The 27,564-nt window shown below is 61.8% G+C and overlaps 1 protein-coding gene across 6 annotated transcripts; it reads left to right on the top strand.

Annotated features, from left to right (window-relative positions):
* The first annotated feature begins 293 nt into the window (after positions 1–293).
* SH2B2 (SH2B adaptor protein 2) lies at positions 294–27,564 on the top strand. 6 transcript variants are annotated; one of them, XM_023246765.2, is made up of 10 exons: positions 1,986–2,271; positions 10,812–10,951; positions 12,880–13,646; positions 16,649–16,750; positions 18,463–18,554; positions 19,851–19,942; positions 20,025–20,189; positions 20,679–20,887; positions 23,357–23,528; positions 24,042–24,564. In XM_023246765.2, exons 3-10 carry the CDS (start codon positions 12,909–12,911, stop codon positions 24,383–24,385), a joined length of 1,914 nt encoding a protein of 637 aa, XP_023102533.1. In that variant the 5' UTR covers positions 1,986–2,271; positions 10,812–10,951; positions 12,880–12,908; the 3' UTR covers positions 24,386–24,564. The 6 variants fall into 6 exon arrangements, with proteins under 6 accessions (XP_023102534.1, XP_044904165.1, XP_044904166.1 ...); XM_023246766.2 differs by lacking the exons at positions 1,986–2,271; positions 10,812–10,951 and adding an exon at positions 294–444; XM_045048230.1 differs by lacking the exons at positions 1,986–2,271; positions 10,812–10,951 and adding an exon at positions 294–444 and having other exon boundaries at positions 20,028–20,189.

Raw genomic sequence — 27,564 nt, forward strand, 5'->3', positions numbered from 1 at the left:
AAAGCTGGCTCCACACCCAGCTACCGCCCCACAGTTCACCAGACCAGAGTCCCCTGTACCATCATTGTCTCCGTTTTAGTCCTGGACACTAGAGTTCAGGACCCTGGGGTCCCACCCTCAGCACCTGCCCCATCAGACCTTCCTCCAAGGCCCCAGAGGCCCCTGCCCTCAGGGACCCCAGATGATGAACCTGTCCTCCCTGACTCTCATTCCTGTCCCCACGACAAAGCTGCTCTTGGCCAATCACCAACACCCTCCACCCTCCTTCCACTGTTTCCCACTGGTTCCTCTTATGGGTCAGAGTCACCAAGCAGCCGGCTCCTCCTCGCTTCCTCCTCCCTGGAGATCAGAGCAATTGTCCTGCCCAGGGCTCCAAATCCCAGGACCCTCCCTGGCCGATGACAGCCCATCAGCAGAGCTCAGCTCACTACTTGGAGGATCCAGGTTAGTCCATGGGGGCCAGGCCCTCCCATCTCCCAGAAGGGTGGAGGGGGACCATAGCCAGGCTACCCACACACACTCCCGCAGCTGTGCCGGCTTCATTCATAGACCTCCTGGTCGCCAGCCAGGAGTACAGGCCTCTGCGCAGCTCCAATCGATAGCTGGTCCACGTCTAAGCTTTCATTAAGTGTCTGTTAGCCAGGTCCTGCTGAGGGGGCAGCTGGTCTGGGTGTGGAAGGGAAGAAACCAGGTACCAGGACCTCGGATGACACCTGACTTACTTCAGCACCCCTGAAGAGGGCAGTCCAGGGCTGGGGGGCAGAAGGTAAGGGCTCCAGGCCACTCTCCACCTTCATCAGCCCAATGCTCCTCTCTAGGCCCCACCCTTCCCATCCACAAGATTGGGATAAAAGCCTTTCCTTGCCTGTCCTGCTTCCGTGGAAATCAGAGATGTGAAATGGCTTTGAGAAAGGTTAGAGGGCTCTGTACAAAGATCAGAGGTCATTATGGGTGGAAAAGGACAACAGATGGAGGCACTCGCGGCTAGTAGGGAGACCATGGCCGACCACAGAACTGCCAGAGGTGGGGCTGCGGAAGGTTTAGTAAGGGCAGGGAGAACTGATCTAACCACCCCTGCAGGGGTGGAGGGCTTGGCACAGGAGAGGAGGGGAGAAGGAGTTCCAGCACCCTCCTCTCCCCGGGAGCAAGCAATAGGTCTGATCTCTGAGCTGCCCTCCCACTCCCCCTGGACCCCTGCTAGCCTCTTGGAGGCCCCAGCTTGCGAGGGGTCAGTCCATAATTGCTCTGCAAAGACCAGCAGGAGTCTGTTTTCTTAGCCAGAGTGGTCTTGGCCCTAATCTCTGCCTTGGGCTTTGGGGGCTGCAGAACCCAGCAGGGGTGAAAAAGCCAGGGCTGTGTCCCACCCTCATCAGCCCCATTTGACCTCTGAAGATCTCTCCGGGAGCCCTCAGTCTCCCCATCACTGTGAAGGTGCATAGATGGGGCCCTGCTTGGGTCTTCCCGCCCTCTAGCCCTTGGGCTATTTCCGGCAAGGGGAGGGCGGAGAAGAGAGGGCGTGGTGCTCGCCCTGGGGATTTATGAGAACCAGACGTCGACTTCCCCTGTTGCGACATCTGGGCCTCCTCGAGGCTCCCATTGTTCCCGAGGCGGACGGGTCCAAGACCGCGGCGGCCCCCGCTGGAGGCCCATCTCCAAGGGGCGCCTACGCCCCCATACACCCCACTATTCAGGCCACCCACCCGGACCCCACCCGCCGCGCTCCCGGGGCACGCTTCCGCGAGGGGGAGACTTTCGCCCCAAAACAGGCGGCTGCCGGCCAGTTCCTAAGTCCCTGGGCCCCAGCACTCTGTCGCCGCCGCCGCTGCAGCCCCACGGAGGCTAACACCAGCAGCGGGCGAGGTTCAGGCTCCGCTAAGGGCTGGGGGCGCGCCGGGGGCGGGGCCGACGCGGCCCGAGGCGGGCGGGGGGGCGGGGCCCGCGCCGGGGGCGGGGCCGAGGAGGCGCGCGCCGCGCGGGCGGGGGGCGGAGGGGGAGCGGGCGGGGCGCGCGCGGCGCGGGGCTGAGCTCGCAGCGCGCGGGGCTCGGCCGCCGGGACCGCCGAGCCGGGGCCGCGCAGGGCCCGCGAGGAGCGCACGAGCCTTCGAGGTTGCGGACGAGGGAAGGAGGAGCCGCAGCCGACGCCGGCGCCCGCCGGGAGAGAGCCCGAACCCGCCGCGGGCCATGAGCCGCCGGGCCCCGAGAGCCGGGCCGCGGTCGGGGCAGCGCTCCGCCGGCGCCCCGGCCCGCCCGGTCGCAGCTGCGCGCCTGTAGGTACGGCCTGCTCGTCCTCAGTTCCCTCGTCCATCTCCCCAGACCCGGTCCGTCCCTGAGGGCGTGCGTGTGTGTGCGCACGGCTGCCCGGGGAAGCGCGGCCGCACGCGCCCTGGTCCGCGCGTGTCGTCTTTGTGTGCGCGGGTGGGAGGGAGCGCGACGGAGGAGATGCGTCCCCAGCGGGGACCCACTAGCCGACCCCCTCCCGGGCTGGGCGGGAGGGGCCGAGCCGCCTCCGGAGCAGCTGCGCCCCCGCCCCCTCCTAGGGCCCAGGCCGAGTGGTGGGGCGAGCTCAGCGGGCCCCCTGGAGGAGGGGTCTCTGGCCCGGGAGCGTCGCAAGGGAGACCGAGACTCTTCCCTTGGCTGCGAGGGCGGGGGGCGGGCCCACCTGGAAGGAGGGTACGAGCCCCGAGAGGACCCTATCCAGTCCACAGTCACCGGGCCGGCACGCCCTCCATTCGGCCCAGGCCATCTTTCTCACGGTCCCCAGTTCGGCCCGCCCACCCCGGGAGCTCTCCGACCGCCCTCGATAGTGGGGAGGACCGTGGAGGGTGCCCGAGAGGCCGGCTCCTTTAAGAAGGGGCGGGTTCATGCCCTCCATTCAGGCCCTTCGGCCTCAACCATTGATGAACCTACTGGCCGCGCGGGGCCCGGGAACCGCGCCAAGGCCAGGCAGAGGCTGGGACCCGGCCCGGCCCCCATCAGCCCACGAAGTGAGGTCCTCAGAGGGAGAAGGCTACAGTGACGGGGGTCCCTTAGGAACCGCGCAAGGCCGGTCCGGCTGCCAGCCTCAGGAGTAACTGAACATGGATAAGCCAGAATCTGTGTTCACACCGACTTGGTGCAGGGGAGAACCTCAGGGGTGGGAGTCAAACCTGGGTTGACCCCTGCTTCTGCACTTTGAGCCTCCATTATCTACCTTGTAAAATGGAGACTGTGCCGCCTATCTCCTAGCTGGGGGACCAGTAAGAGTTGTCCGCTTCAACACAGGCCACCGGTCGTGGGGTGAGTGAGGGCAGCAGCAGGAGCGAGGGGAGGTTCCCCTAAGCTGTCTCTACCGGGGACATGATCTGAAACCTCCCCGACTCTGCCCCCACTTTAAACAGATCTCTTCCCTCCTAACCTCCCTGCTCCATCCAGGAGGTCATTGGTCAGGGGACTGATTAGAACCTTCTAGCTCTAGGAACTTTGGAAGAGGTCTGGCAGTAGGGGCAGTGCTGGGAGGCTGGCATGAGTCAGGGTGTTCATGGGGGTCTGGAAGGCAGAGTTTCCCACAAACTGTTCCCTTTTACTCCTCTCTCCCCCTAGAGGGCATGAATGAATGATGGTGGGCAAGAGATTCCGAAGCAGGTTAATGGAATGGTTCGAAGTAATTGAGGGTTCATCTATGCATGCTTTTCCTCTTACCTACTGTGAAAATTGTGTCTAAATTTTCTAAACCCTTCCTACCTACTTAGTGGGTCTCCAAGGAGAATCCATACATACATACCTAAGGGTGGTATTCCACCAAGGCTGCGCATTTGGTTTTGAGTCGATGTGCCAAGCTGAGGGCGTCCTGCTGTTTCTCATGTAGTCTTTACAATAACCCTGTGGGTTTGTTACTATTATTACCACCATTTTACAGAGAGAGAAACAGTTTAAGGGAAGTGAAATGACTCGGCCAGAGTCACTCAACCAACAAGCCAGGCCTCCAAACCACTCGTGTCTGACAAAAGCCTGGTTGTTACCTCTTGCACTACCTATCCTGGGTTGTAGGGAAATGGGGCGTAGGTGTCTTGAGCCTCCCGGCTGCTGTCCACATGGGGTTCTTGGTCCAGTCTTGGAGCCCACCTCACTTCCTGCTCCTCATTTGTTCACGTGGCTCCAAGGGCAGGGTCAGCCTTGGAGCCTTGGGGAAGTTTCTCTTCCCTTCTCACCTGGCTAGGTCTGTTTTTATGTCTGCACTCTATCCCAAGGGAGTGTGCCTCCTTGTCTAGAGGAGGTTACAGCCAGCACCTCTTTGGGCAGAGCATCAGTGTGTAGGAGTATAGTATCTTTTGACTCCTCTGGGTGATGCAGGATTTGGGCTCCATTCTCCAGATACTTCGGACCCTCTATGTATAGGGCCCACCTGGGGGTGTGTATAACATCTGGGGGTTCATGGTCTGGTGCTATTGTAGAGGGGCAGGAGAGGGAGGGTGGAGGCGGGGACAGGACAAAGGGGGCGTTCCCAAGGCCTCCATGGGCTCAGTGGCCTGGCAGCTACTGGGGCAGAGGAGTGGGGACAGGCGGGGCAATGCCTGGCTGGATGCTGAGACTCCGAGCAGAGAACAAGCAGGGGTTGGAGGACGAAGATGTAATAGAACTTGGAGGTGGTGAGTTTGAGGCGCCTGGTGATCAGCCAGGCTGGGAGTTCAGGTGCTTGGAGAAAGACCCAAGGAAGCCGTATAAGCATCTGCGGTACCCGGAGTATCTCAGAACTGAGGGGAGGTACTGAAGGTCTCAGGAGTCACTGGTATGTGTGTCATGAAAAAGCCAGAAGGCAGACAGGTGGGCTGGGTGGTGGGGGTTGAGAGCGTCTCGCAGGTTTCAGGGGCCAGGCCAGGGAGGTCTGGGAAGGGTATGAATCCGGACCTAGGTGAGATCCATGGCACTGAGAGAGAGGGAGAGACCTTTGAGGCTTAGGCCAAGGCTGGAGAGGGGTGCCCCCGCTCTGTACTAGTACAGCTGGAGCCATCCCAGCCTGCATTCCACCGACAGAGCCTGTCCAGGAACTGTCCAGCACCAGGTGCTCCTGAAGAAAGATGGGCTTCCCTCTAAGCCCCCCAGGCCCTAGCCTAGCTTATTGTCCTGGGCCCTGCTGCCTGCTGTTCTGACTTCTGTTTCCTGCAAGGCCCAGCTCTGGACTCCCCTGCCCTCCACTCTGTCAGAGTGCCGCTTCTCACGGTGGGCATCTCCTCTCGGGAGGCGGGGCCTAGGTCCCCCACGCCCACCACGAATGCCCTCAAAGGAGAGCTTCCCAGGGACAGGGCCCTGTTGTGAGTAGCACATGCCGCAGACAGGTGTGAACTCTGCTGGACGCTCCCTTCTTGCCCATGCTGTGACCCCAGACCCACCAGCATGGCTGCTGACATATAGTGGGAAGCCAGCACACATCCAGTGAACGATAGGCTAGTCACCTCCCTTGCAGCACTTAATTTCTTCATCTGTGCAATGGGCAAATCTGCCCTCCTGGCCGGGAAGGTGTGAGGGGAGAAGGGTTTGAGGGGCATCTTGGGTGGCTCAGTTGATTGAAGGCGGACAATCTGACTTGAGCTCAGGTCATGACTTCACGGTTTGTGAGTTTGAGGCCTACTTTTTTTTAACATTTTTTTAAATGTTTATTTATTTTTGAGAGACAGAGTACGAGTGGAAGAGGGGCAGAGAGAAACAGACACAGAATCCAAAGCAGGTTCCAGGCTCTGAGCTGTCAGCACAGGGCCCAATGTGGGGCTCGAACCCATAAACCACGAGATCATGACCTGAGCCGAAGTCGGACGCTTCGCCGACTGAGCCACCCAGGCACCCCAAAAATGAATAAACATTTTTAAAAAAGAGAAGAAGAAGAAGGGTTTGAAACAGGGGCATAGCCCAGTTGGATGTGGGTTCTAGGAAAAGACCTCGGCCACACTGTAGAGCCTGGATTTGTTGGGGGTTGGAGGGGTCAGTGGGCAACAGGGAGGCCAGGGAGGAGGCCTCTAGCCATCTGCTCAGAGCAGTGAGAGGAAGAGAGGGAATGGATACAGAACATTTAGTAAGTAGAAGCAGAGGACTTTTGATCTTTAAACCATTTACTTTTTTTTTTAAGTTTTTTTTTTTAAGTTTTATTTACTGAGGGAGGGAGGGAGGGAGGGAGAGTGTATTTGGGAGAAGCAGGGAGGGGAGGAGCAGAGAGAAAGGGAGAATCCCAAACAAGCTCCACATTGTCAGTGCGGAGCCCCACACGGGCCTTGATCCCACGAAATGTGAGATCATGACCTGAGCCGAAACCAAGAGTCAGACACTCAACCGACTGAGCCACCCAGACGCCCCTTTAAAATTTATTTTCAAGTAATCTCTGTGCCAGGTGTGGGGCTCAAACTCACAATCCCAAGGTCAAGAGTTGCATGTTCCACTGACTGAGCCAGCCAGGTGCCCACCCTCCCCCACCTCCCCACCCCCCAGTTATTTAATCCTGTGATGGCCCTCTGAGACCTTTAACAGATGAGGAAACTGAGGCCCTAGGAAGCTGTGGAGCTGGGATTCAAACCCAGACGCACTGGCTCCCGATCTCAGGCTTTTAACCTTCTCCACTGTCCCGCGTGTCAGATGATCAGATGTGGATGCCCAAGCAGTGGGGCCCCTGTGAGGGGGGCAGCTATGGAAGCCCCAAAGACTGGGGTTCTATGGGTCCCAGAGTTCGTCCAGGGTTGGGGGCATCCGTGGAAGCCCGGGGGCTCAGCAGAAGGGTTTTCACCACCTCACAGTGAGAAAGGCCAGGAGTGTATGATAGGCGTGGGGAAACCCTGGGCGCAGAGCTGCCTCCCAGCGCTGCTCCTCAGCATGGGCCTTGGGCCAGGAAGCAGCCCGTGTGGGAGAGCAGCATGGTTGTTGGTCCCTTCACGGCTGTAGAAAGTGCTGCTCAGAAAAGCCAGGACCCGGGTGCCTGAGCAGTTAAGCGTCCAACTTGGGCTCAGGTCATGATCTCATGGTTCGTGGGTTCGAGCCCCACATCAGGCTCTGTGCTGACAGCTCGGAGCTTGGAGCCTGCTTCAGATTCTATGTCTCCCTCTCTCTCTGCATCTCCCCTGCTCACACTCTGTCTCTGTCTCTGTCTCTCTCAAAAATAAACATTAAAAAAAAATTTTTTTTTAAGAAAAGCCAGGGCCACCTAAGGGAACCCCCACCCCCCCCCCGCCACCCATACAGGGCCAGAATCCCAAGGGCTCTTAACCTGCACCTGTCCCTGTCACTAGCCAGAGCGCCCTCCTCCCACACCCACTCTTCAGCAAAGTCCCAGCAGGTTCGAGGTTGTTAAGACCAGAAATCACACCCATTTCTGCCCCTCCAGGATCGTGGGGTGAGCACGGATATTCTGTGTGGGGAGGGCGGGGAATTCCAGCCGCCTCCTCCCAAGGAGGCCCTGGTTCAGAGCCTGCCCCAAGAAGATGAGGACGCGCTCTGGGGGTGGGTGGGGCGGGGACTAGACTCTAGAGCCAAGGCCCGAGGCCCCAGCAGTGACGCAGAGAATGTGCCCCGTGTACTCTGAGCCTCCGTCCGCGGGACAGACTCAGGCAGCCAGTAGGCAGACGGGACCGCTGGCTGAAGGAACAGCCCAGAGGTTGTCTGCATCCTGTGAAGGGAGGGGTGCAGAGGAGGGGCTGGAGGGGACTGTCCCACAGAGGCCAGGAGGTCAGTTGGAAGGAGAGCAGGATGGAGGACAGAAGGAACGTGTGGGGTCGGGGTAGCCGGGTCAGGAAGCCCGGAGGAGAAGACAACAGTGGGCATGGTTGAGGCCACGTGAGGCCTTGTCTCCTCTTCTGGTGCTGGGGGGCCCCTGGTAGAGACCACAAGCTTCCCCAGCGTGAGTGGCTCGGTGGGGGCGGGGAGCACTGCTCACCCGGTGCAAAACAGAGCGCCCTTAGTTCTGACCCTCACCACCCCTTCTGGCGCTTGGCCGTCTGGGTGCTCTCCAAGCACGGAGCTGAGCGAGGGTGCAGGCGAAGGGTCGAGGACCTTGGCGATGAAGGAGCTCGCCCCCCAGGACACCTTTGCAGGGTACTGGGTGGCTAGTTTGCGCTGCAGGGCCTCCTTCCCTTCCCTAGGGGCAGACTGCCTTCCGTGATGGTAAAACCCCCAGCTGGGGCTCCCACAAACAAGGCCGTGAGGCCTCTGCAGGTCGTGGGCCAGGCCGGTGCCTCCTGTTCCAGCGGGGCAGAGGTCCTCCGCGAGTTGGATCGATTGGTCGTCAGCCCATTAGCGGGGGTGGCCAGGCTGCCTCATCAATATTTTAAGGCATGACCTGGCCGTGGGGTCCGGAACTGCGTGTGGCAGGGGCTGATGACTGGCCTTTTTTCTATTCCAATTGTGAGTGCTATTTTTACTACCGGAAGGCCAGCCGCCCCCTCTCCCAGGCGGCTAACCGGGTGGGGGTAGGGTCTCCCATCTGGGTTCCTGGCCGCAGGGTTAGGAGAGTCCGTGGCTTGGAAAAGTGACAGGCAGGGACTTGACTAGGCTTCCTCCCTGAAGCCCCCTCCCTTCCCGCTCTGGCCCTGGTGAAATGAGGACGAAAACCAGGAGCCAGACAGGCCGGCTGAGCCTCGGAAACCCCCCCGGTGATGGATCAGGGGAGGGGGGTCTACCTGGGTGGGTACCCTTTGTCTCCAGCCCCAGTCCTCAGAGAAGAAGCAACCCCTGCCCGTCCCTGGTCCCAGGGGGGTGACAGTGAGGCCCCAGTCTTCGGTGTCCAAGGGCCGTAACAGTCCCAGGCCTTAGAGGCCACCACTCCAGCAGCCCATTTTACTGGTGGGGAAGCCTGAGGAGACACAGAGCCTGGCCTGAGACAGAGCCCAGTCCTCCAGTGCCCTCCCGCGCCGACTCAGCAGGTCTCTTCTGGCTGTATGGGGCCACAGGAGGAACTGGGACTCTGCCCATGGAAACAAGAGGGCCAAGGACCGCAGGGACCATGGGAGCTCGGGGAGGGAGGGCCAGTGTAGGGAGAAGGCTTCCTGGAAGAAGAGGTTTTACACAGTCTAAACGCCAAGTAGAATGTGAGTAGTCAGTAGAGTGAGGACAGCTGTTCAGGCAGGAGACTGGCACAGGCCAGGACCAGGGGGCCACTGGAGGAGGGAGAGCCCAGGGCCATCTGGATTCATCCATAAACCTTCCAGGCGAGCCAGACAGTGGGGGCCAGCGTGAGTTCATCCACCCTGCTTCCAGGATCGCTGGGCTCAGCTTTTCGACGTTGGGGTCTGGTCACCTGCAGAATGGGAGAGGGCCCCATCGCATTCATTGGGTGACACTGGCTGGTCCCTGGAGAGGGCTGGAAAGGCCTCCTGACTGCACCCGAAGTTAGGGAGGACCCCGGCTCTGCCCGTGGCCGCCCATGGATTATAACATTGCAGAGTCCGCCTCCTGTGCTGTCCTTCCAGGAAGGGACACCCCTTACCCCCATTTTAAAGTGAAAAAACAGGCTCAGAGGTGGGAGTTGTGGTCATCGTCACTCACCCAGAGAGCAGTGGGGTCAGGCTTTGAGCCTAGGTCGGCCAAGATCCCTGCACGTGGTCTCATCCCCCGTTTTGGCTCCGAGGGCAGTTCGGTTGGGGACAGTACCTCACTGCTCCTGCCAAGGCCGAGGCCTCTTCTGTATGGCTTGCAGCCTTCTCTTTGCAGACAGCCACGTCTGGGCCTCTGTCTCCCTGCCTGTAGCTAGTGTGAGGGCTCCCTGCTGGCCCTGCTGTTTGTCACTTACCTCTCCATGCCCAACCCCTGTCCTTTCTATGTAGCCCTGGCTAGACCCGGGGGACACTGAGGCCCATAGGCTCCTGGCCAGCGAGCAGGGGTGGGTAGGGGAGATCAAGGCAGTCCAGTCTCTGCCTAGGACGTGGCCACAGCCACCATACCCTTGCCAGATTCTTCTCTTGAGGTCCACCCCTATCTCCAGTGAGGGCTAGCTGGGACCCATGCTGTGAGAGCCTCCCCTCAGGGCCCCATGCCTCCACTGTGTCCCCTTCAAGCAGCAGGAAGAACAGGGAGGACCAGGGATTGATGTGCAAAGAGGCGCACCGGGACTGATTTCCTCCCTGCGCCCCGTTCCCCTGTGGGGCAAACGGGTGTTCACATTCGGTGCTGGATTCGGTGCTAGCCCTTCCCAGGCTGCTGTGTCATCCACTCTGACCGTCCTGATGGTACAGGGGGAGAAGTAGGGAGCACTCCCACCTGTGGGGAGCACAACCACACGGGGTAAGTGGATGGGCTTGGAACAACAGGAACAGAGCCTCACCGGCTTAGCCGCCGGGCTTTCTCCCCACTCCCACCCCCAAAAACGACCCCCCTCGGCAGATCAGGCCAAGGCCTTGTCTCTCCACCTTCCCTGGAGGCCTTGCTGGTAGTGGCAGGTGTGTTCCCACCTCCGCCCTCATTCCTGGCATTATGACTCAGGCCTGTCTCCTGCCCCCAAGGAGTGTCTATGCTGGATGGGTGGGGGGGGGGGGGCAGACGTGGAAACAGACACCTGGAGCACCCTGTCATTGGCACCTTCCCGAGGGGCATACCGGAGGGGACTGTGGGAGCTTGGAGGAGATGGGTGGGGGAGGTCAGGGAAGGCTTCCTGGAGGAAGTGACCCTGGATTAATTATGGGTGCCTCAGCCCCCGTTCTCCCCCAGCCCCTTCCCCTATGTCCTGAAAGTCAGCCTCCGAGTTATTGTTCTTGCCTACAGTGAGGTCACTCTTTGTTCTCCTCCCTCTTCACTGCCATAAAGGCCATCGCAGACCCCACCTCCTCCGGGAAACCCTCCTAACTCCTCGCTACCCTCTTCCGCAGTGCGGGGGCAGGAGTCGCTGAGCAGACCGCTGGTTTGGAAAACTGTCCTCTGTGCTAAGTGCCTCATCAAGTGGCCCGTTTCCTCCCTGGGGCTGCCCTGTGGTTATTGACTGCAGATCGATGGCCGAGGTTGCCCCAAGGTGAGAGGGAATCCCCACAGTGCCCTATGGCCCAGAGGCCCCGCAGATGATCTCACAGAAGTGGAGCAGCTATTTTTACCAGGCGTTTAATTACAGAGTTTGGATCCCAGAGGAGAGATGAGATGATGCTCCCAGGAGCTGTGAGGGAAAGGCCATGCTGGGTAACGTGGGGATCCTGGGAAGACAGGTGAGGGCTTGACCCTCTGTCTCAATTCCCCTAACACCAGGCTGGCCCCTTCAGACAGGGGCTCCCCAAGGCAGGGCAGGACCACATTACCCCACTTATTCTCCACTGGTAATTTTCACCCTGGCCTGGGGTCAGGGGTGGACTACGTACGTACACACAATGAGCTTGCTCTGTGCCCCCATGGGTGATGGCCACCTTGGGGGACAAGGAAGCAAGGCCGCCCAAATGACTGGCCACACCAGTAGGGTGGCGATTCAGAGTGATGAAGGCTGGATGGGCCTGGGAGCAGGAGAAAGCTGGCCGACGAGACAGCTGGGATCCCTGTGTTGGGGCCTCTTTAGGAAAACCAGGTTTGGATGGGAGCTCTGGAGGGAACAGGATTCTAGAAGGTGGGAACACAATAGAGAGTGCAGGCTCCGGGGGTGGAGAGAGACCTGAGAGGGCAGTGCCTTCGGTGCCAGTGTGAAAAGTTGGCTCCTACTTTTCTTTTGAAGCTTCTTTATTTTGAGAGAGAGAGGGAGGGAGAGAGAGAGACAAGAACAGAGCATCCAAAGCGGGCTCTGTGTTGCCAGCACAGAGCCCAATGTGGGGCTCGAACTCACGACCCTGAGATCAAGAGCCGTGTGCTCCTGCAACTGATCCACCGCCATTCATTCGGTGTTTACTGCGCCTCCATGGGCATGGCACTGGGGACACAGCCACTTAAAATACTGCATTCTCAGGGGAAGGCCGTGGCGGGCAGTTGGGGAAAGGACAACACAACCAAGCAGTGGAATCAATGATAGATCAGAGAGGATAAGCATCGTGGAGAGTAGTAAGCAGCCAAAGGGTGTGGAGACACCAGCACTGAGTGGAGCAGGAACCTTCCTTCCTCTCAGCGGAGTGGGGGGTTGGGGAAGGCTGTTGGACAAGATGGTATATGAGCAGAAACCTGAGGGAGTGTGGGGGGAAAGAATATTCCAGGCAAGTGCAAGAGAGGGTTGCAAGTGCAAAGGCCCTGGGGCTGGACCCAACAGCAGCCAGAGCAGAGTGGCAGGAGATAAGCTCAGTGAGGTAAGTGGAGGCAGATCATGTGAGGCCTAGGTGGTTATGAGTAGGGCTTCTACTTTTTCCCTTGAGTGGAATGGGAGCCAATGCAGGATCTGGAGCAAAGGAGGGACCTGATCTGTCTTGTTTTAGGAGTGATGACTGGGTGTCTGGGTGGAGAACAGATGATTCGGGGGTGAGGTCAGGTTCCGGGGGACCGGTGAAGAGGCTGCTCAAGTACTGGAGGCCAGAGAAAGGGTCACGTGGGCCCCTCCCTGGGCGGCAGCCTGGATGATGAGGAGTGGAGGAAAGGTTGGGTTCTTGGCATATTTCAAAGGCAGAGCCCAGCGTATTGCACTTGACTTCTTCCTGCCCCACTGCCTTCGGAGGCCCTCGGATAGGGGTTAGCTTGGGATGCTAGACAACAGGAAGCTCATAGGGACCCCAAATCAAGGCACCTGGCACCCCAGCCTCTTTCACCAGCCCCAGAAATGACCTTGAGAATGCTCTTTGAAGAGTATGACTGGGGGGAGGGGGCTCCCTCCTGCAGACGCGCCTCTCTCTCTGCTCCGAATGGCCACAGGACGTAGCCCCCGCCCCGCCCCCACCTCAACACACACACACAGCCCCAGGGAGCCCTGGGGGGGTGGGGGGAGAGGGGCCGAGTAGTGAGCGCTGTGGTCACAGGGTCACTCCGCACTCTTGTCGCCCACAGCCACAGGGGGCTGCGATGGGACGGGAGCCATGAATGGTGCCGCCTCCGGCCCCGCCGCCGCCGCCGCCGCCGCCCCCGCCCCGGTCCCCGACTGGCGGCAGTTCTGTGAGCTGCACGCGCAGGCGGCCGCCGTGGACTTCGCGCACAAGTTCTGCCGCTTCCTGCGGGACAACCCGGCCTACGACACGCCCGACGCCGGCGCCTCCTTCTCGCGCCACTTCGCCGCCAACTTTCTGGACGTCTTCGGCGAAGAGGTGCGCCGCGTGCTGGTGGCCGGGCCGGCGCCTCGGGGGGTGGCCGAGCACCCCGAGGCCATGGAGCCCGAGCCGGCGGGGCCCGCGGCGCTCAAGGCGGCGGCGTATGGCCACTCGCGGAGCTCCGAGGACGTGTCGACGCAGGCGGCCGCCAAGGCCCGCGTCCGCAAGGGCTTCTCGCTGCGCAACATGAGCCTGTGCGTCGTAGACGGCGTGCGCGACATGTGGCACCGGCGCGCCTCCCCGGAGCCCGACGCTAGCGCCGCCCCGCGGGCCGCAGAGCCCCCAGCCGAGCCGCGAGATAAGTGGACACGGCGCCTGCGGCTGTCGCGGACGCTGGCGGCCAAGGTGGAGCTGGTGGACATCCAGCGTGAGGGCGCGCTGCGCTTCATGGTGGCCGACGACGCGGCCGCGGGCCCGGGCGGCACGGCCCAGTGGCAGAAGTGCCGCCTGCTCCTGCGCAGGGCCGTGGCCGGCGAGCGCTTCCGCCTGGAGTTCTTCGTGCCACCCAAGGTGAGCGCCAGCCCCGACCAGGGGGGCGGCTGCGGGTGCCAGGGGCTGGCTTCCGGGCCACACTGCCTGGCTGCCTGCCCTCCTCCATCCTTCATCTGTGGCCCCTGGGTGGCTGGAGCCTCCCAGACAGGGTGACCGTGGCACAGAGAGGGTGCCTGAAATGCGTTGGTCCCCAGTGCTGCCCAGCCCCTGCTGGCCGGCCCTTTTCTGACCCTTTTCAGGCTTTGAAAGCTGAAGTTCTCGCTGTCACCAGCATTGCTGCTCACCTGAGTGCACCCGGCCCCTCCCCGACATGGGGGCTCTCCATGGGAGCCCCGGGGGGGCAGCTATAGGCCTCCTCCAGGGGGCACACCTGCCCTATTTGGAAAGTGGGAAGCATTGTAGTAACAGCGGCCCACTTTCCAAGGGCATGCGCCCGCCCAGGCCTAAGCCTGGTGCGCAGTCTCATCCCCCGCCAAGACCCCTGCAGGGTGGGCATCGTGGTCCCCAGGTCACAGAACAGAGAACAAAGGAATGCTCAGAGAGGAGGTGTGGCCTGCCCAAAGGCACACTGCTGGTGGGTGGCAGAGCCGGGCTAATTATACCCACCACCCTGGTGGTCCCTAGAATGAGGGAGCGTGGAGGTGGGAGCCGCGTGTGTGCTAGGAGATTCGGAAAGGTGGGAGGTCGTGCTGCTGCAGCAGCTGGCAGCATCCCCAGGAACCACCCAGGCCCTCAGCCCCCACCCCAGGCCTACTCTACTCCCAGGCACCTTTAGTCACCCTGAGCCTCTCGCCTTCTCCATCTCCCGGTCTGTCTCTCCCCACTGCCTCCTGTCCTCTCTCCACTGGAGGTACAGGGCGTGGGCTCCCCAAGGCTCGGTGCCCACGAGCTGCGTGGACTCTGGAGAGGTGACTTTCCAGGGACACGCTTGCTCCCTGAAGAGCTTTCTCCTTGAGTCCAAGGACCCCGACTTCCCGAGGGTTTTTTCCCCTGCCAGGCCCCCACCGTTAGGCCCCTGAGAGAAATCACTGACCACTCTGCCCAGCTCCACCGCTTGTCAGACAGACCGAGGCCTGGCAAGTGGGGGAGGGGGGTGGGGCTTGCCCAGAGTTGCCCAAAGGGCAGGGGCAGAGGCCCAGGGCTCCAAAGCCTCTGGGCCTGAGTGGCAGTCACAGCTGCCTGGCCATAAATAGCAGTGTCTGCAGCCCTTGGGGGGAGGACGTACAGGAGATGAGGCCTCTCTGTTAGTCTCTCTGGAGCCCACCATTCACCACTGACAGAGGGCAGAGCTCCTGAAGGGTCACTTTCCCAGCTCTGAGAAGGCAGACGGGTGGGTTCCTAGCCCCTGATCTGGCCTCAGACCCTCCTTTTTCCAACGAAGTGTTTGTGAATTCAGAAGTGAACCCCATAGAAGGTAGATAATACTATGGTCAGGGCTCAGGTCAGGTTCCCCAAATGTGTTGGCTCCCAGGGTGTGTGAGCCCCACAGGGCATCCCTGCTGACACCCCTTCCCAATGCCTTTTAGTCCTGTTCACCCACCCCTGGGCCTCCTGCTTCTGGAGGCCTAGCTGCACCCTTGGAGCACAGGAGCACGGAGTCCGCAGGCTCAGGGACTTTTTCCTGGGATCCTCAGACTTCCCTCTCACAGCCCCATGAGTCAAGTCTCTGGCCTCCTGCTCCCTCATCCTGCAGGAAGTCTCCTAGACCTCAGGTCCCCCCCACCATAGCCCTTTGCCAGGCCAGCCCTGGGGGCCCAGGGAGCAGTGGGCCTGGCCCGTGCTGTTGGGGAGCCATCAGGAAACCTGTATATGCAGGACTAGACGGTCAACTTCAGTGGGGCAAGCGTTGGACACTCTGGGGGCCCTAAGGAGGGGAAGCTCGGGCTGCAGAAGTGTCCACCAGGAGCAGAGGCCCCGGGACGGGCCTCTCCGGAGGCACACGAGCTGAGTGAGCAAAGGCTGGAGGTGCGACACAGCCTGACAGCTCTGGCCAGGGAAGAGGAATGGGGAGGTGTGGCTGGAGTGGGGTCAAAGGCCACTGGGCCAGGACAGACGCAGTTCAGATGCCAGGCAGGGGAATCCAGCTGAAGCCCCCAGGCCAGGCCTGCTCCACTGCAGGACCACACGCCCCTGCTCCACTGGCTGGCACTGGTCAGCCGAGGCCCTCGGTCCCTGCTCCAAGTCCTGCCAGCGTGCACCCGCTGGATGGCAGCCAGTGCTACCAGGAATTCCCATCAGCCTGCCCACCCAGCATGTGGCCCTTCCCTTTCCTCCTGAGAAAGTCCCTATTCTGGAGCCCAAGCCCTGCCGGGAAGCCCAGTCTCAAGCCAGCCCGGGGGGACTTTAGGGCCATGGCCAGGAGCTTTGGAGCAGAGTGGGGCGGGGCCAGGCACAGGGTGGTCCTCCCCCGGAGACCTGATGGCTCACCTTGGTTAAACCCCACACTGGTCCCTTTTCCTCCCCCCGGGGACATGGCCCTGCCCAGCTCCGGGAGCCCTGTTTTAAGTCAGGGACTCCAGAGCCAGGCTCTGGAAAGTCTAGTCTAAAGGGGGAGACGAGCATTTTTTCCCTAAATGAACTAAGACAGACCAGAAGATCCCTCCCTCCATCACACACAGTCAGGGGGAATATTGTCTGTCAAACGTTCGTTTCAGAGATATTTTTACCTCAGCATGTATGTGCCGGGTCACGATGTCAAATCTATTTCTTACTATGGGTCAAGGTCAAAAATGTGAGAACCACAGATGTGGTGGGTAGAAGGGCAGCCTGGGTGATTTTCCCCTGAGGGCTCAGAGGTGGGAGACTCCGGTGTCAGCTCCAGCTGTCTGTGACTTGCCCTGTAACTATGGGGGGAGGTCCCTTGTTTCCCAGAAACCCCCTCAATGTAGCCATCGGTGGAAAATGGAGTTCAGAGCACCTCTGTGCCCAGGGCTGCTCTGACCTCCGAGAGGTGGGAGGGCAGCGAGGGTGTCAGAAGGCCCCGGGTGACTCTCTCACCGCCCCTTCCCCTGGTCTCCCAGGCCTCCAGGCCCAAGGTCAGCATCCCTCTCTCGGCCATCATTGAGGTCCGCACGACCATGCCCCTGGAGATGCCAGAGAAGGACAACACGTTTGTGCTCAAGGTGAGCCCCACCCCCAACCTCACAGATCCTCTGGCTGCCCCAGGCCACCTCTGCTGAGGGCCTCTGCTGAGGCCGCTGCCGGGGTGGGGGTGGGGGGGCTGCGGGTGGTGAGGGTAAGGAGCCAGCAGCAGGGCACGGGGAGGCAGCCCTGCTGGGGAGGCCCAGGACCCTACCCCGATGTCTAGCACACAGCTAGGACTCGAACCCAGGCCTGGGCTCTAGCACCGTGGGCTCTGGGTGTCACCCACCATCTGCCCCCCCGCCCCATTCCCATTTCCTCCTGAACCCTTGAAGCTCCTCTGAGTTTCACTTCCTCGCCTCCCTTCCCCAACTGGAACCAGCATGTCCCCACCCCGTAGTCTGCAGCAGTTATGCAAATGCCCCTGTCGCAGGGCACTGGAGTGTGGGAACCTGCCTGGCCCCACGGAGGGCACAAAGGCATTGAGGGTGGGCGGGAGGGGCACCCCAGTGGGTCTGGGGGCAGCTCGTCCTTTTTCCCAGGCTCCACGGTACCAGGGTGGCCCGCTGGGGTTGCTGAGGACACAGCTCCAGGCTGCCAGCGCTGTGGCCCTGTGCCTCCTCAAAGCACTGGAGGGTGTTTGTGAGGCCAAGTCCCCAAGGAGGCCCGGTTCCACCCACCCAAAGCTACATGAAGCTCCCACCCCCCTCTCTAGGCTCCTCGTCGGGTTTATGTTTTACTTGGCCCTGTTTGTTCAGTCACAAACTCCCTTATTCGTTTAGCAAATGTTTGCCAAGCCCCTTCCCTGAGTCACCCCAGGCCAGGGGCTGAGAAGGTAGTCCCTCCCTGCCTGGCATTCTTGTCTGCTGGGCAAGACAGGCCCAGAGCCTCACTCCTGACAGCTGGCTGGCCACCGTGCTTCTGACTGTGCCTGGGAGCCCTGAGGCAGAGGGGCTCACCTGCCAGCTCCGCTCTGGGCCTCAGTTTCCCCATCTGTCGAGACAGGACTTAAAACCCCACCACCACCACCAGCTCTAAGATGCCGGGAGTCTGCAACTGCTTTTTAACCGAGACGCACACACTGCAGGCTGAGAGCTCGGGGCCTTGGCATCACGGAAATCTGGGGTCAGGTCCCAGCGCTGCCACTGAGTGCTGGTGTGAACAAGTCAGCTGACCTCTCTGACCTTCAGTCTTCGCCATCAAATGGGGAAAACATACCACCCCCCTCACAGGGCTGCTGGGAAGAGGTGCTCAGGTGACGGATGTGCAGAATTGCACTTTGGACCACAGCAGGGGCTTCCTCCTCCTCTCTGCCCCTCCAGGCGCTAAGGTGTGGGAGCCCCTCGACTCGATGTGCTAGGCCAGCTGGCCCTTCATTCACTTAAGGGCTGTGACAGTCTTTTACTCCATCTCTGGGGTGCCAGGGTACGTCCCTTCCTTGGCCAGCATGGCTTCCTCAGAGGCTGCGTCCCCAGGGCCCAAGGAACTGTGGTCAGCAGGGCTGGACATCGCCCCGGGTGATCCCCACTGGCAGGCTCTGGAGGGAGGGGCTGCCAAAAGTGTGGCCAAGGCTCCACCCCAGGACCCTGACCTGGGCTTGGGGTGCTACCCGATGGTGACCCCGCTGTTTTCCCTGCTGCCCGCACCAGTGAGCCCCCGTGATGGAGGGGTGGGATGAGCCATTTGTCCCGGAGTCTGGAGCCCTTGGCTGAGGGCACTAACAGACCGGGACTCCTGGCTACCCCCTCCCCAGGTAGAGAATGGAGCCGAATATATCCTGGAGACCATCGACTCACTGCAGAAGCACTCGTGGGTGGCTGACATCCAGGGCTGTGTGGACCCCGGGTGAGTGCCCCAGGTGGCCCTCAGATGGGTAGATGGGGTGGGGGCCTGGCTGGGTAGTACCCTTGGTCCCCCCCAGGGGATGAGGTTTCCAGCGAGGGCAGGGGCTGAGCTTGGAAGCTGGGCTTTGCTCATGGCAGTCCTGTCCATGTTGGTGCTGCCGGCCAGGCTCACGTCGTTCCCCACCCCCAACAGGCTCTTTGAAGCCTACTGCACAGGGCCAGGGCCTCGGGACCTGGGAGAAGGTTAGACTGATGCTTGTCCCCACTCCAGGGTAGTCTGAGACCACTAGGAGATGGGCAGTGATGGGGAGAGCCCAAAGGGCCAGGGGTGGGGGAACAGAGGCAAGGCCCCGAACCCAGCCCTGGGGCTCAGAGAAGGCGTGCTGGTAGAAGGACTCACCTCTTCTGAAATGTAAAGGAAGAGCAGGCCTGAGCCAGGCAGAGGGGACTGCTCGGCCAAAGGTGTGAGGTGTGTGAGCGCCTGGGACTTGCGGGGAATGTCGAGGCCTCCGGGTTGCTGGAAGTAGAGTTGATGAGGGCGACTTTGATGAGAGCCTGGGAAGTTGGGGGCAGCGGGGAGCCATGGCTAGTCATAGGCAGAGGGCAGCTACGGTCAGCTGTGTGGGGAGGAGCAGCAGGGAGGCTGGCTGCATGATCCAGGAGAGACTCTGAGGCCAGGAGTAGGAGGGGCAGGCTGGCCAACCCCGGAGCGCTTGGCAGCAGCTTGTCTGGCTAATGGGGTGAGCCAGGCCCGGGGGGAGGGGCTGCTGCTTTCTAATTAACAGCTTCATTTGAAGAAGCACAATTAAAGGCCTGAGTGCCTCCCAGGCCCCCCGATCCCCAAAGTGGCTGTAATCCCTCCCTTGCCACCGTCCCAGCCATCTGGTCTGCAGACTCTTCCCCCAGCCCCTGTGAAGGTGACCCTCACTTTGCAGCATTTTCGAGCTGGCAGGGTCCCAGATGCCTCATGTCACACGGACAGGGAGACAAAGGCCGGGGCAGGGAAGGGAGCCGCCCGGGGCCCCGCCTACCACCGTGCCCTGCCATCGCCTGAGGGACACCCCCTGGGGTCCCAGGAGGAAGACTGCACCCACTTGGCGAGCCGTCCACATGGCCTAGTCATGTACATGGTGGCCAGACAGTGAGCTGATGGTGTGACAGAGGGACGTGGAGGCAGAGGGACCCAGGCCAGCAGGAGAGGGCTGCCGTTGTCAGCCGGGGCATGGCTCCCTGAGCAGCCGGTGGCTGGGGTCCGAGTCCCGTGGCAGGACACGGTTGTGCTTTCCTGCCTTCACAGGGACAGCGAGGAAGACGCCGAGCTGTCCTGTGCCCGGGGAGGCTGTCTGGCCAGCCGAGTAGCCTCCTGCAGCTGTGAGCTTCTGACTGACGGTAGGTGGGGGCCGAGCTGGCTGGGGTATCGGAGGGCAGGGCCGGAGGGGGTGGGTGTTCCCGGACGGCCACTTCTCTCCAGCAGGGGACCTGCCCCGGCCCCCAGAGACAACGGCAGCCGTGGTGACAGCTCCACACAGCCGAGCTCGAGATGGCGTTGGGGAGTCCCTGGTCCACGTCCCGCTGGAGACCTTCCTGGAGACCCTGGAATCCCCGGGTGGCAGAGGCAGGGACAGCAGTAACACAGGTGCAGTGGGTGTGGGGTTCTGTCCCCGGCCCTCCTTCCTGGACCCCCACCCCAGGCCGCAGAGGCCCCTGGACTCCCTCTAAGGCCATTCCTGAGCCTCAGAAGTCATGACATTTCACGCCACCGGGTCCAGTGCTCAACAACTCAGTAGGCAAGTCCTACTTGACCCCTCCCACGAGCCCTGGGTTCCATGGAACATGCTTGTAAAGGGTTGGAACCAGGAGTGGGGGACGAGGAGACTTGACTCGTTCCCAGGTTTGTTGCCGACTTACAGAGTGACTCCAGGATCATTGGTCGCCCTGTGCCTCAGTTTACCTCATATGCTGAACTAGTGGGTTGGGTTGGTGCCCTGCCCTGTTCTAAGATCATTCAAACAGCATTTTATGTGCAAATACCCAACAAGCTGTCGCATCACCTCTCATTTACTTACCCCCCGCCACCGCCTCCCGTCCACTCCCCCATGCCCCTCACGCTGTCGTCCTCTCCCAGGGGAGGAGGGAGCGGAGGCAGAGCCTGAGGCCGAGCCTGAGCTGGAACTCTCCGACTACCCCTGGTTCCACGGCACGTTGTCACGGGTCAGGGCAGCTCAGCTGGTGCTAGCGGGAGGACCCCGGAGCCACGGCCTCTTCGTGATCCGCCAGAGCGAGACTCGGCCTGGGGAGTACGTGCTGACCTTCAACTTCCAGGGCAAGGCCAAGGCAAGTCAGGGCAGGGGAGGTGGCGCACAGAGGCCGAGTGGCCGGCTGGAAGGGAGGGGTGCTAAGGAGGCGCCAGGAGCAGGCTCCGCGGTATAGGCACGCCCTCACCCCACCTTTTCCCCCCCACCCTTCTGAGGGCTGCAGTCAGCCCCAGATGTGGCTTCTTCATTGTCCACATGGGGAAGCCACCCACGTTTTGGCTGAGCCCACAGGAGGCCGGGCCCTTCTGAGAGTTTAAATTTGACCCTGTACCTTGTGGGTCGCTTACCACTGAGACTTCTGAGGGTCTCCACCACATTGGTGCAGAGCAGAGGTCAACCAAGGCCCTCCTGCCCCACCCACCCCCACATGGCTCTCTTCTTCCCTGCTCAGGTCAGTTCCCCAAGCCCTCCCGGGCCCCGGCTCTGAGCCAGACCGGGGGCAGGCCCAGGGTCACAGAACCGCATGCAGGTGGGGCCCTGAAGAGCCAGGCAGCAAAGGAGGAGGAGGAGGACTGGGCCACAGGGCTGCCATGCAGGGTCTTAGGGCCGGGGGGTGCTCCTGACCCCACCAGCCAGAATAAGGGATCAGTGACCCGAGGCATGCAGTGAATGGAGAATCCTCGAGGGGAAGGCGAGCAGAAGGGAGGTCCAAACAAGGCACAGCAAGGGAGTGGCCGTGCATCCAGATGGGGGGGCTCCTGAGGAAGGGTACTGTGTGCTAATAATGACCTAAAGTGCAAAGGAAAATATGACAGAACGTTGGGGCGGGGAGGGGTGGTTTGTGGCTACAATGTGACCAGAATGGGCAGGAACCCCATCCCACTCCCCCCAACCATCCCAAGTTTCCGATAAGGAAACAGACCTGGCCCCGGCTCCTCCCAGGACACGGTTCCCGTCAGTCCCTGCTGGAGGAGGGGGCACCCCAGGACTCCTGCTCCAGGCCTGCATTGGTGGTCAGTGCCCCAACCCCTGGTTGGCCTGCCACAGGCCCTCCCCCGGCTCCCTGGGCATCTCTCCTCGGCAGCGCCGGCCCCGCCATGAAAGAGACGGTGCCTCCCCGGGGGCACCTCCTTGGAAAGCAGCTGCCCTTCCCAGTTCCTCTGGCAACCAGGCACTTAACGCCCGTCCCTGGCAGCCTGAAGTTTACCTTGCGGGCCAGCACTGCCCCACACAGACTCCCCGGAGGGCCTGGGTCTGACTCCTACCCAAGCCAGAGGCTAGGACCGTGTCCGGCCCTCTGTGGGACATCAGTGGGGGGAGGGAGTTGGGAGGTGGTGAAGCAGAGTGGGAGGCTCCTCTCCTTCCGAGAGCGTGACCCAGCCTTGAACTCACCCCATCTGCTGCCCCGTCAGAGCAGGGTGACTGTCCAGCATTTGACGTGTTAGTCGTGGGATAGAGCAGGACCCCCAGCCTGCTGCTTGCACACCTCCTAGGAAGAAAGACCCCTGTCTCCCTAGGCAGCTCTCTCCATCTTTGGGTAATATGTCCCGAAAACTGAGATGCTCTGCCTGGTCCTCTACCCCCAAAGGCCCTGCCCAGACTTGAGGCTATAGTAGGACCCACTATGCTTTTCCTCTCCGGCTGAGCCCCTGCCCTAGGCTGCCATTGATGCTCCCTGGGTTCGCTCACACTGTTCTGGCAACTTCTGGCCCTGCTGAGCGGCAGAACTTCCTCACGGGGCTTCTCTGTCCTTTATGTAGGGGGCCAGGCCTGTTTCCTCTCCTGGGCGTACCCTGAAACCCTCCTGTTGATGGCTGTCTTGCTACACCCTCCCGCCACCCCCCAGACAACCACCCTTCCTCCTGTAGTACACACATTGAGCAAAATAAGGCTGAGGCCAGAGACCTGTGGCTCACCACTAGAGACCACAGGCCTGTGTCTCCTCTCCCTGAGGCACCTGTCACATGTGGGCTCCTCTGGAGACCCAGGAGGAACCAGCGCTATCCCTCGTGCTTCAGGGGCTCCTGGGACAGCACAATTGGGAAGCAAGATGTGGTCGCTCCTCCCCAGCTGGACTCGGTTGTTTCTACCCTCTGGGCTTGGACTCTACAGGAATAACAGCCGACTGCTCCCTGCTGGGGTGGGAGAATCACACAAATGAGTTCTCTTCCCAGCTGGGTGTCCTGTGACTGGGCGAGTCCCTCCCAGTGCCTCAGTTTCCCCATCTCTAACATGGGGGCTGTATCTCGACCCTCAAGGGCTAGTGGAGACGAGAGATGGGGCGTGAAGGGCATGATGTGGGTGCGTCTAGCACAGGGACAAACGCATGGCTCCCTTCAGTCCCAGCCTGGCTCTGTTGCCCTCCTTCCCCATCCTTACTACAGGGGTAACCCCCTAAGAGGGGGCTCACGTGTACGGTGTCCCCGCTCTGACACAGCCCCATGTGGCCTCTTTGAGACCTCGTGTTCCCCGTGCCCCCCAGAGGCGCTTGCGAAGCCGCTGGCTAGTCCAGGACCCCACCACTGACTATACCCACCTGTGTCCACAGCACCTGCGCCTGTCCTTGAACAGCCACGGGCAGTGCCACGTGCAGCACCTGTGGTTCCAGTCTGTGCTTGACATGCTGCGCCACTTCCACACCCACCCGATCCCACTGGAGTCAGGGGGCTCTGCAGATATCACCCTACGCAGCTACGTGCGGGCCCAGGGCCCCCCACCCGGTAAGGCTCCCCCAGTGGGCCTGTGTAGACAGGTGGGCGGTGGGCAGAGGGAGTCACCCACAGGTGGGCGCGGCACTGCCAGTCCGGGTCGGAGGAGCGCCAGGTCTTGGGCGGTTGTAAGCACTCTGGGCCATCGGGGTTGGGAGGAGAGTGGCAGCCCGGGGCCAGGTCCGGAGTGATTCCGGGCAGGCGGAAGGAGGTCGCCCAGAGGCGGCGCTGCGGGGGTCCCTAGACGCCTGCACAGGTGGGGCTCGGCGCCGAGCTGCTGAGGGAAGTGTCGAGGGGGGTGGTGAGGGTGGCCAGCACGCGCAGGTTTGTGTGTACCTGGGACGTTAGGTACCCAGGGATGGGGGACCCGAGCCGGGAGACCTGAATGCGAGTCCCGGCCCCGGGTGTGATCCCAGGCTACCCGGCACTCCGCGTCCCCGCGTGACAACGCCGGGGCTGCGGAGGGCTGGGGGCGGCCAAGGGTGCCCGGCCGGGCCCTGACGCGCCCGCGCTCTCCCGCCGCAGCCCCGGGGCCCTCGCCCAGCGCCGCGCCCGCGCCCCCCGCCTGCTGGAGCGAGCCGGCCGGCCAGCACTACTTCTCCAGCCTGGCCGCCGCCGCCTGCCCGCCCGCCTCGCCCTCGGAGGCGGGCGGCGCCTCGTCCTCGTCCGCCTCGTCGTCCTCGGCCGCGTCGGCGCCGGCCGCCCCGCGCCCCGCCGAGGGCCCGCTGAGCGCGCGCAGCCGCAGCAACAGCGCCGAGCGCCTCCTGGAGGCGGCGGGGGGCGGCGCGGACGAGCCCCCGGAGGCCGCGCCCGGCGAGGGAGCGCGGGGCCGCACGCGCGCCGTCGAGAACCAGTACTCCTTCTACTAGCCCGGCGCGGCGGCGCCAAGGCCCTGGGGCCCCCCCGGACGCGCCGTGCGGCCGCCCCCGTACCCGTCCATCCCTCCGTCCAGCGGACCCGGCCGGCCCCAGCCCGGCGCTGGGTGGGAAAAGCGAAGCTCTTCAGTGAAGACATAAATGTTATTAAAGAGCCTGTTTTAGGGACTGCACACGGCTCTCCTGTCGTCCTTTCTCCTGCCCTGGCCTCGGACACCGCTCCTCTGGGACTGCGGGGAAGGAGGGCGGGTACCACACCGGGCATCCCCATCTCCTACACCCGCTCTTCCCTATCCAGGCCCACAGTGGCTGGATCCAGCTGGATCCGGCTCTGCCTTAGGGGATCCAGCTCCCAATCCCGCGAGGAGACGACCCGAAGGAGACACCGTGCTAAAGCACTAGGCTCCACAGCAGGGCTCAGGGAGACGGCGCCGGGGGCGGGGGGGGGGGGGTGGGGGTGGGAAGGGATCGGGGAGGGGGCTTTATTGGAATTTTGGGTGAGCTGTGACCTGAGCAGACCCTTGGGGGGAAGAATGAAGGGTGGTGGTTGGGGAAAAAGGAGAAAGGAGGGGTCCTTTGATGCAGGGACTCGGGGAAGATGGTGGGGGCCTTGAATGCCAAGATAAGGAGTAGTCCCTGGCTAAGAGAGAATGAGTGTTCTTGGAGGTGACCGGGCAGGTTTCCTCCACATTAGCGCACTGGGAGGCTGTCTCCATCTCTGACCTAGGTTCAAACTGGGAAAAAGACTGAAGGCCCTCCCGCCCCCAGCCCCAGCCCATGCTTCCCTGCAGGCAGAGGTCCAGCTGTGGCTCCTGTGTCCCCAACCACTGGAGGCACAGCCTGCTCAAGGTCACAGCACCCCAGCCCTCTGGCAATACTCCCTCTGGGGAGGATCTCCTTCCTGCTGAGCCAAAGCACACGCCCCTCCCTCAATCCAAACACCTGGGGCCACAGACTCAAGGTTCCCCTGCCCAGCTGTGTCCTTGCACAGCCTGCAGAGATGTGCCTTTCGGGACACCCCCCCCCAGACCAGTGATCCTCCTGGGTCTGCAGGTGCAGCACCCACATGCCCTTCCCCACATGGGGGGCACTGGCACCCGCATGGGGCTCCCGGGGCTTTGCTGCTGCAGCTACCCAATCCTTATTCACAAAATGACCTGGAAGTGACAGCCGTGCTCCTGCTGCCGTCTCGCAGAAGGAGGAGTGCAAGGCCAATGCTCTGGAGAGCAGCCTGTTCCTCGGCCTCCCACGTCTCCATCCATTTGGCCAGGGGCCCTTTGCGCTCTTGCCGCCAGGCCCTGGTGGTTTGGGGTCTGTCCCACCCACCCTGCCTGGAGTAGAGGAGATCCGGGGTGAGGCTCAAGCTGGGCAGAGGCCCAGGGGCTGGTGAGAGCTCTGTTTGGCTGCCTTCTGCCTCTCAGTCATCTGGAGTCCCAGAACATTCCTCCCTCCAGCAAGATGCTGAGCCCCAGACAGCACCCCAAGCCTGGGGCTCCGTCCTTGTTCCCTGAGGGGACTGCCCCCCCCTTGGAAGTGTTCAGAGTGGCCTCAGGGCGGGGTTAAGACGTGAGCCCAAAGTGTGTGGGCCTTCAGGCCCTCCCCACCCTCCCCTCCTGGCACAGGGGGCCACCCTGGAGTGCCCCCAAGCAGGAATCTGGATGTGGAAGTAGGGCAAAAGGAATGAAGCCCGTCACCTTTGCTGAACTGGGGGCACATGAGGAAGTGCAGAAGGGTCTGCGCCCACCTCCCGCTGGCAAGTCAGGCGCTGCTCCTGAGGTGTTCCCAGGGTAAAATGAATTTGGGGAAGAATAGCAGAGAATGGGGACCACCCTGGGTTCTCCAAGAGACACGAAGGGCCAGCAGCAGGAGGTCGAGTAGAAAGGGGACTCTCCGCAGCGTGGCCCCAGGGCGATACCCTCAGGCCTGCTACTCAAAATGGTGCTTCCAGAAAGCCCAGACTCTGGGGCCCTGAGGAAACCACCGCCATTGTCCAGTGGCAGCAACATTTCTTGTGGCGGGGTGGGGGACATTTCAGGTGCCCACTCTGTGCCAGATGGGGCCCACAGGGTAGCAGGGCGGGCAGCCAGGCAGGCCCATCGTAGTGTGACGAGCAGTGACAGGGGGCTGTCCCATGCACCGCAACCACATGGCAGATGTGCCCAGGCTGCCTGTTGGGGCACCGGTGGGGCCGGGGACCCCAGGTGTGAGGGGCAGGGAGGGGGGCAGAACAGCCAGGTGAGAGGGTCTTGAAGGCCAGGCCAGAACTGAAGGCACTGGGGAACCAGAGCCAGCTTGAAATGGGAGCAGAGATGGTCAGTTCTGCATTTTAGACAGATCATCCTGGGGCCGGAAGGTCAGGGGCAGGGGGAGGAGGGATTGGAAGGGGCAGAAACGAGGGCAGGGGGCCCAGGAGGGCGTGGAGGTCTGGGGAGGGGCGGTGAGCTGTGTCAGGGCAAAGGGGAGGAGGAGGAGAGCCAGGGAAGATCATCCATAGACTGATGGGAGGGGGAGGGGCGGGGGCGGAGACGGGGTGGGGGGAGGTGGGGGGCAGGGGATCTCAGCCTTGAGGCTTGGAGGCCAGTTGGACCCACCTGGAGGGTTCCACCTGAGAGGGGCTGTGGAGAACTCGGAATCCACTCCCCACACCTTGGAGAGAAGGAAGAAATCTCGCCCGAGGCGAGAGCGTTACACAGTCAGGCTAAATCTGGGCCCATGCGCAATACCCAAGCGACCTCGTTCGTCTCAGAGGGCTCCAGGCTAAACCAAGGCTTCAGGGTCTCTCCGGAGGGCACCCAGACCTGACTATGTGAGGTGGGTTTTCCCTTACTCAGCCACCCACCTGCCAGACCAAGAAGCGGGGAGATGCTTTCCGTCCTGCCTCCGGTCATGAAGCTGAACTTGCTCCAAGGCCATTGCCGTGGGAATGGAGGTATGTGTGTTGGGGTAGGCCAGAGGGTCCACACCTGTGCCTCCTCCATCAAAATGCAAAGCCAGTATTTTATGGTCCTGGTGGTGAAAATACTTGCAGAAAGAGAACTGATGTACCAACAAGGGCTCAAATAAACAGTATCCTCTGCTGGGGGGAGGGGGGCTCCTAACAGCCAAGTTTGAGCCCTTTGGGCATAGAAGATGCAAAATTTCCTGGGACTTAGGGGGGTTCTTATACGTATCAA

This window comes from Felis catus, chromosome E3 (genome assembly GCF_018350175.1).
Source record: "Felis catus isolate Fca126 chromosome E3, F.catus_Fca126_mat1.0, whole genome shotgun sequence".
Lineage (NCBI taxonomy): Eukaryota > Metazoa > Chordata > Mammalia > Carnivora > Felidae > Felis > Felis catus.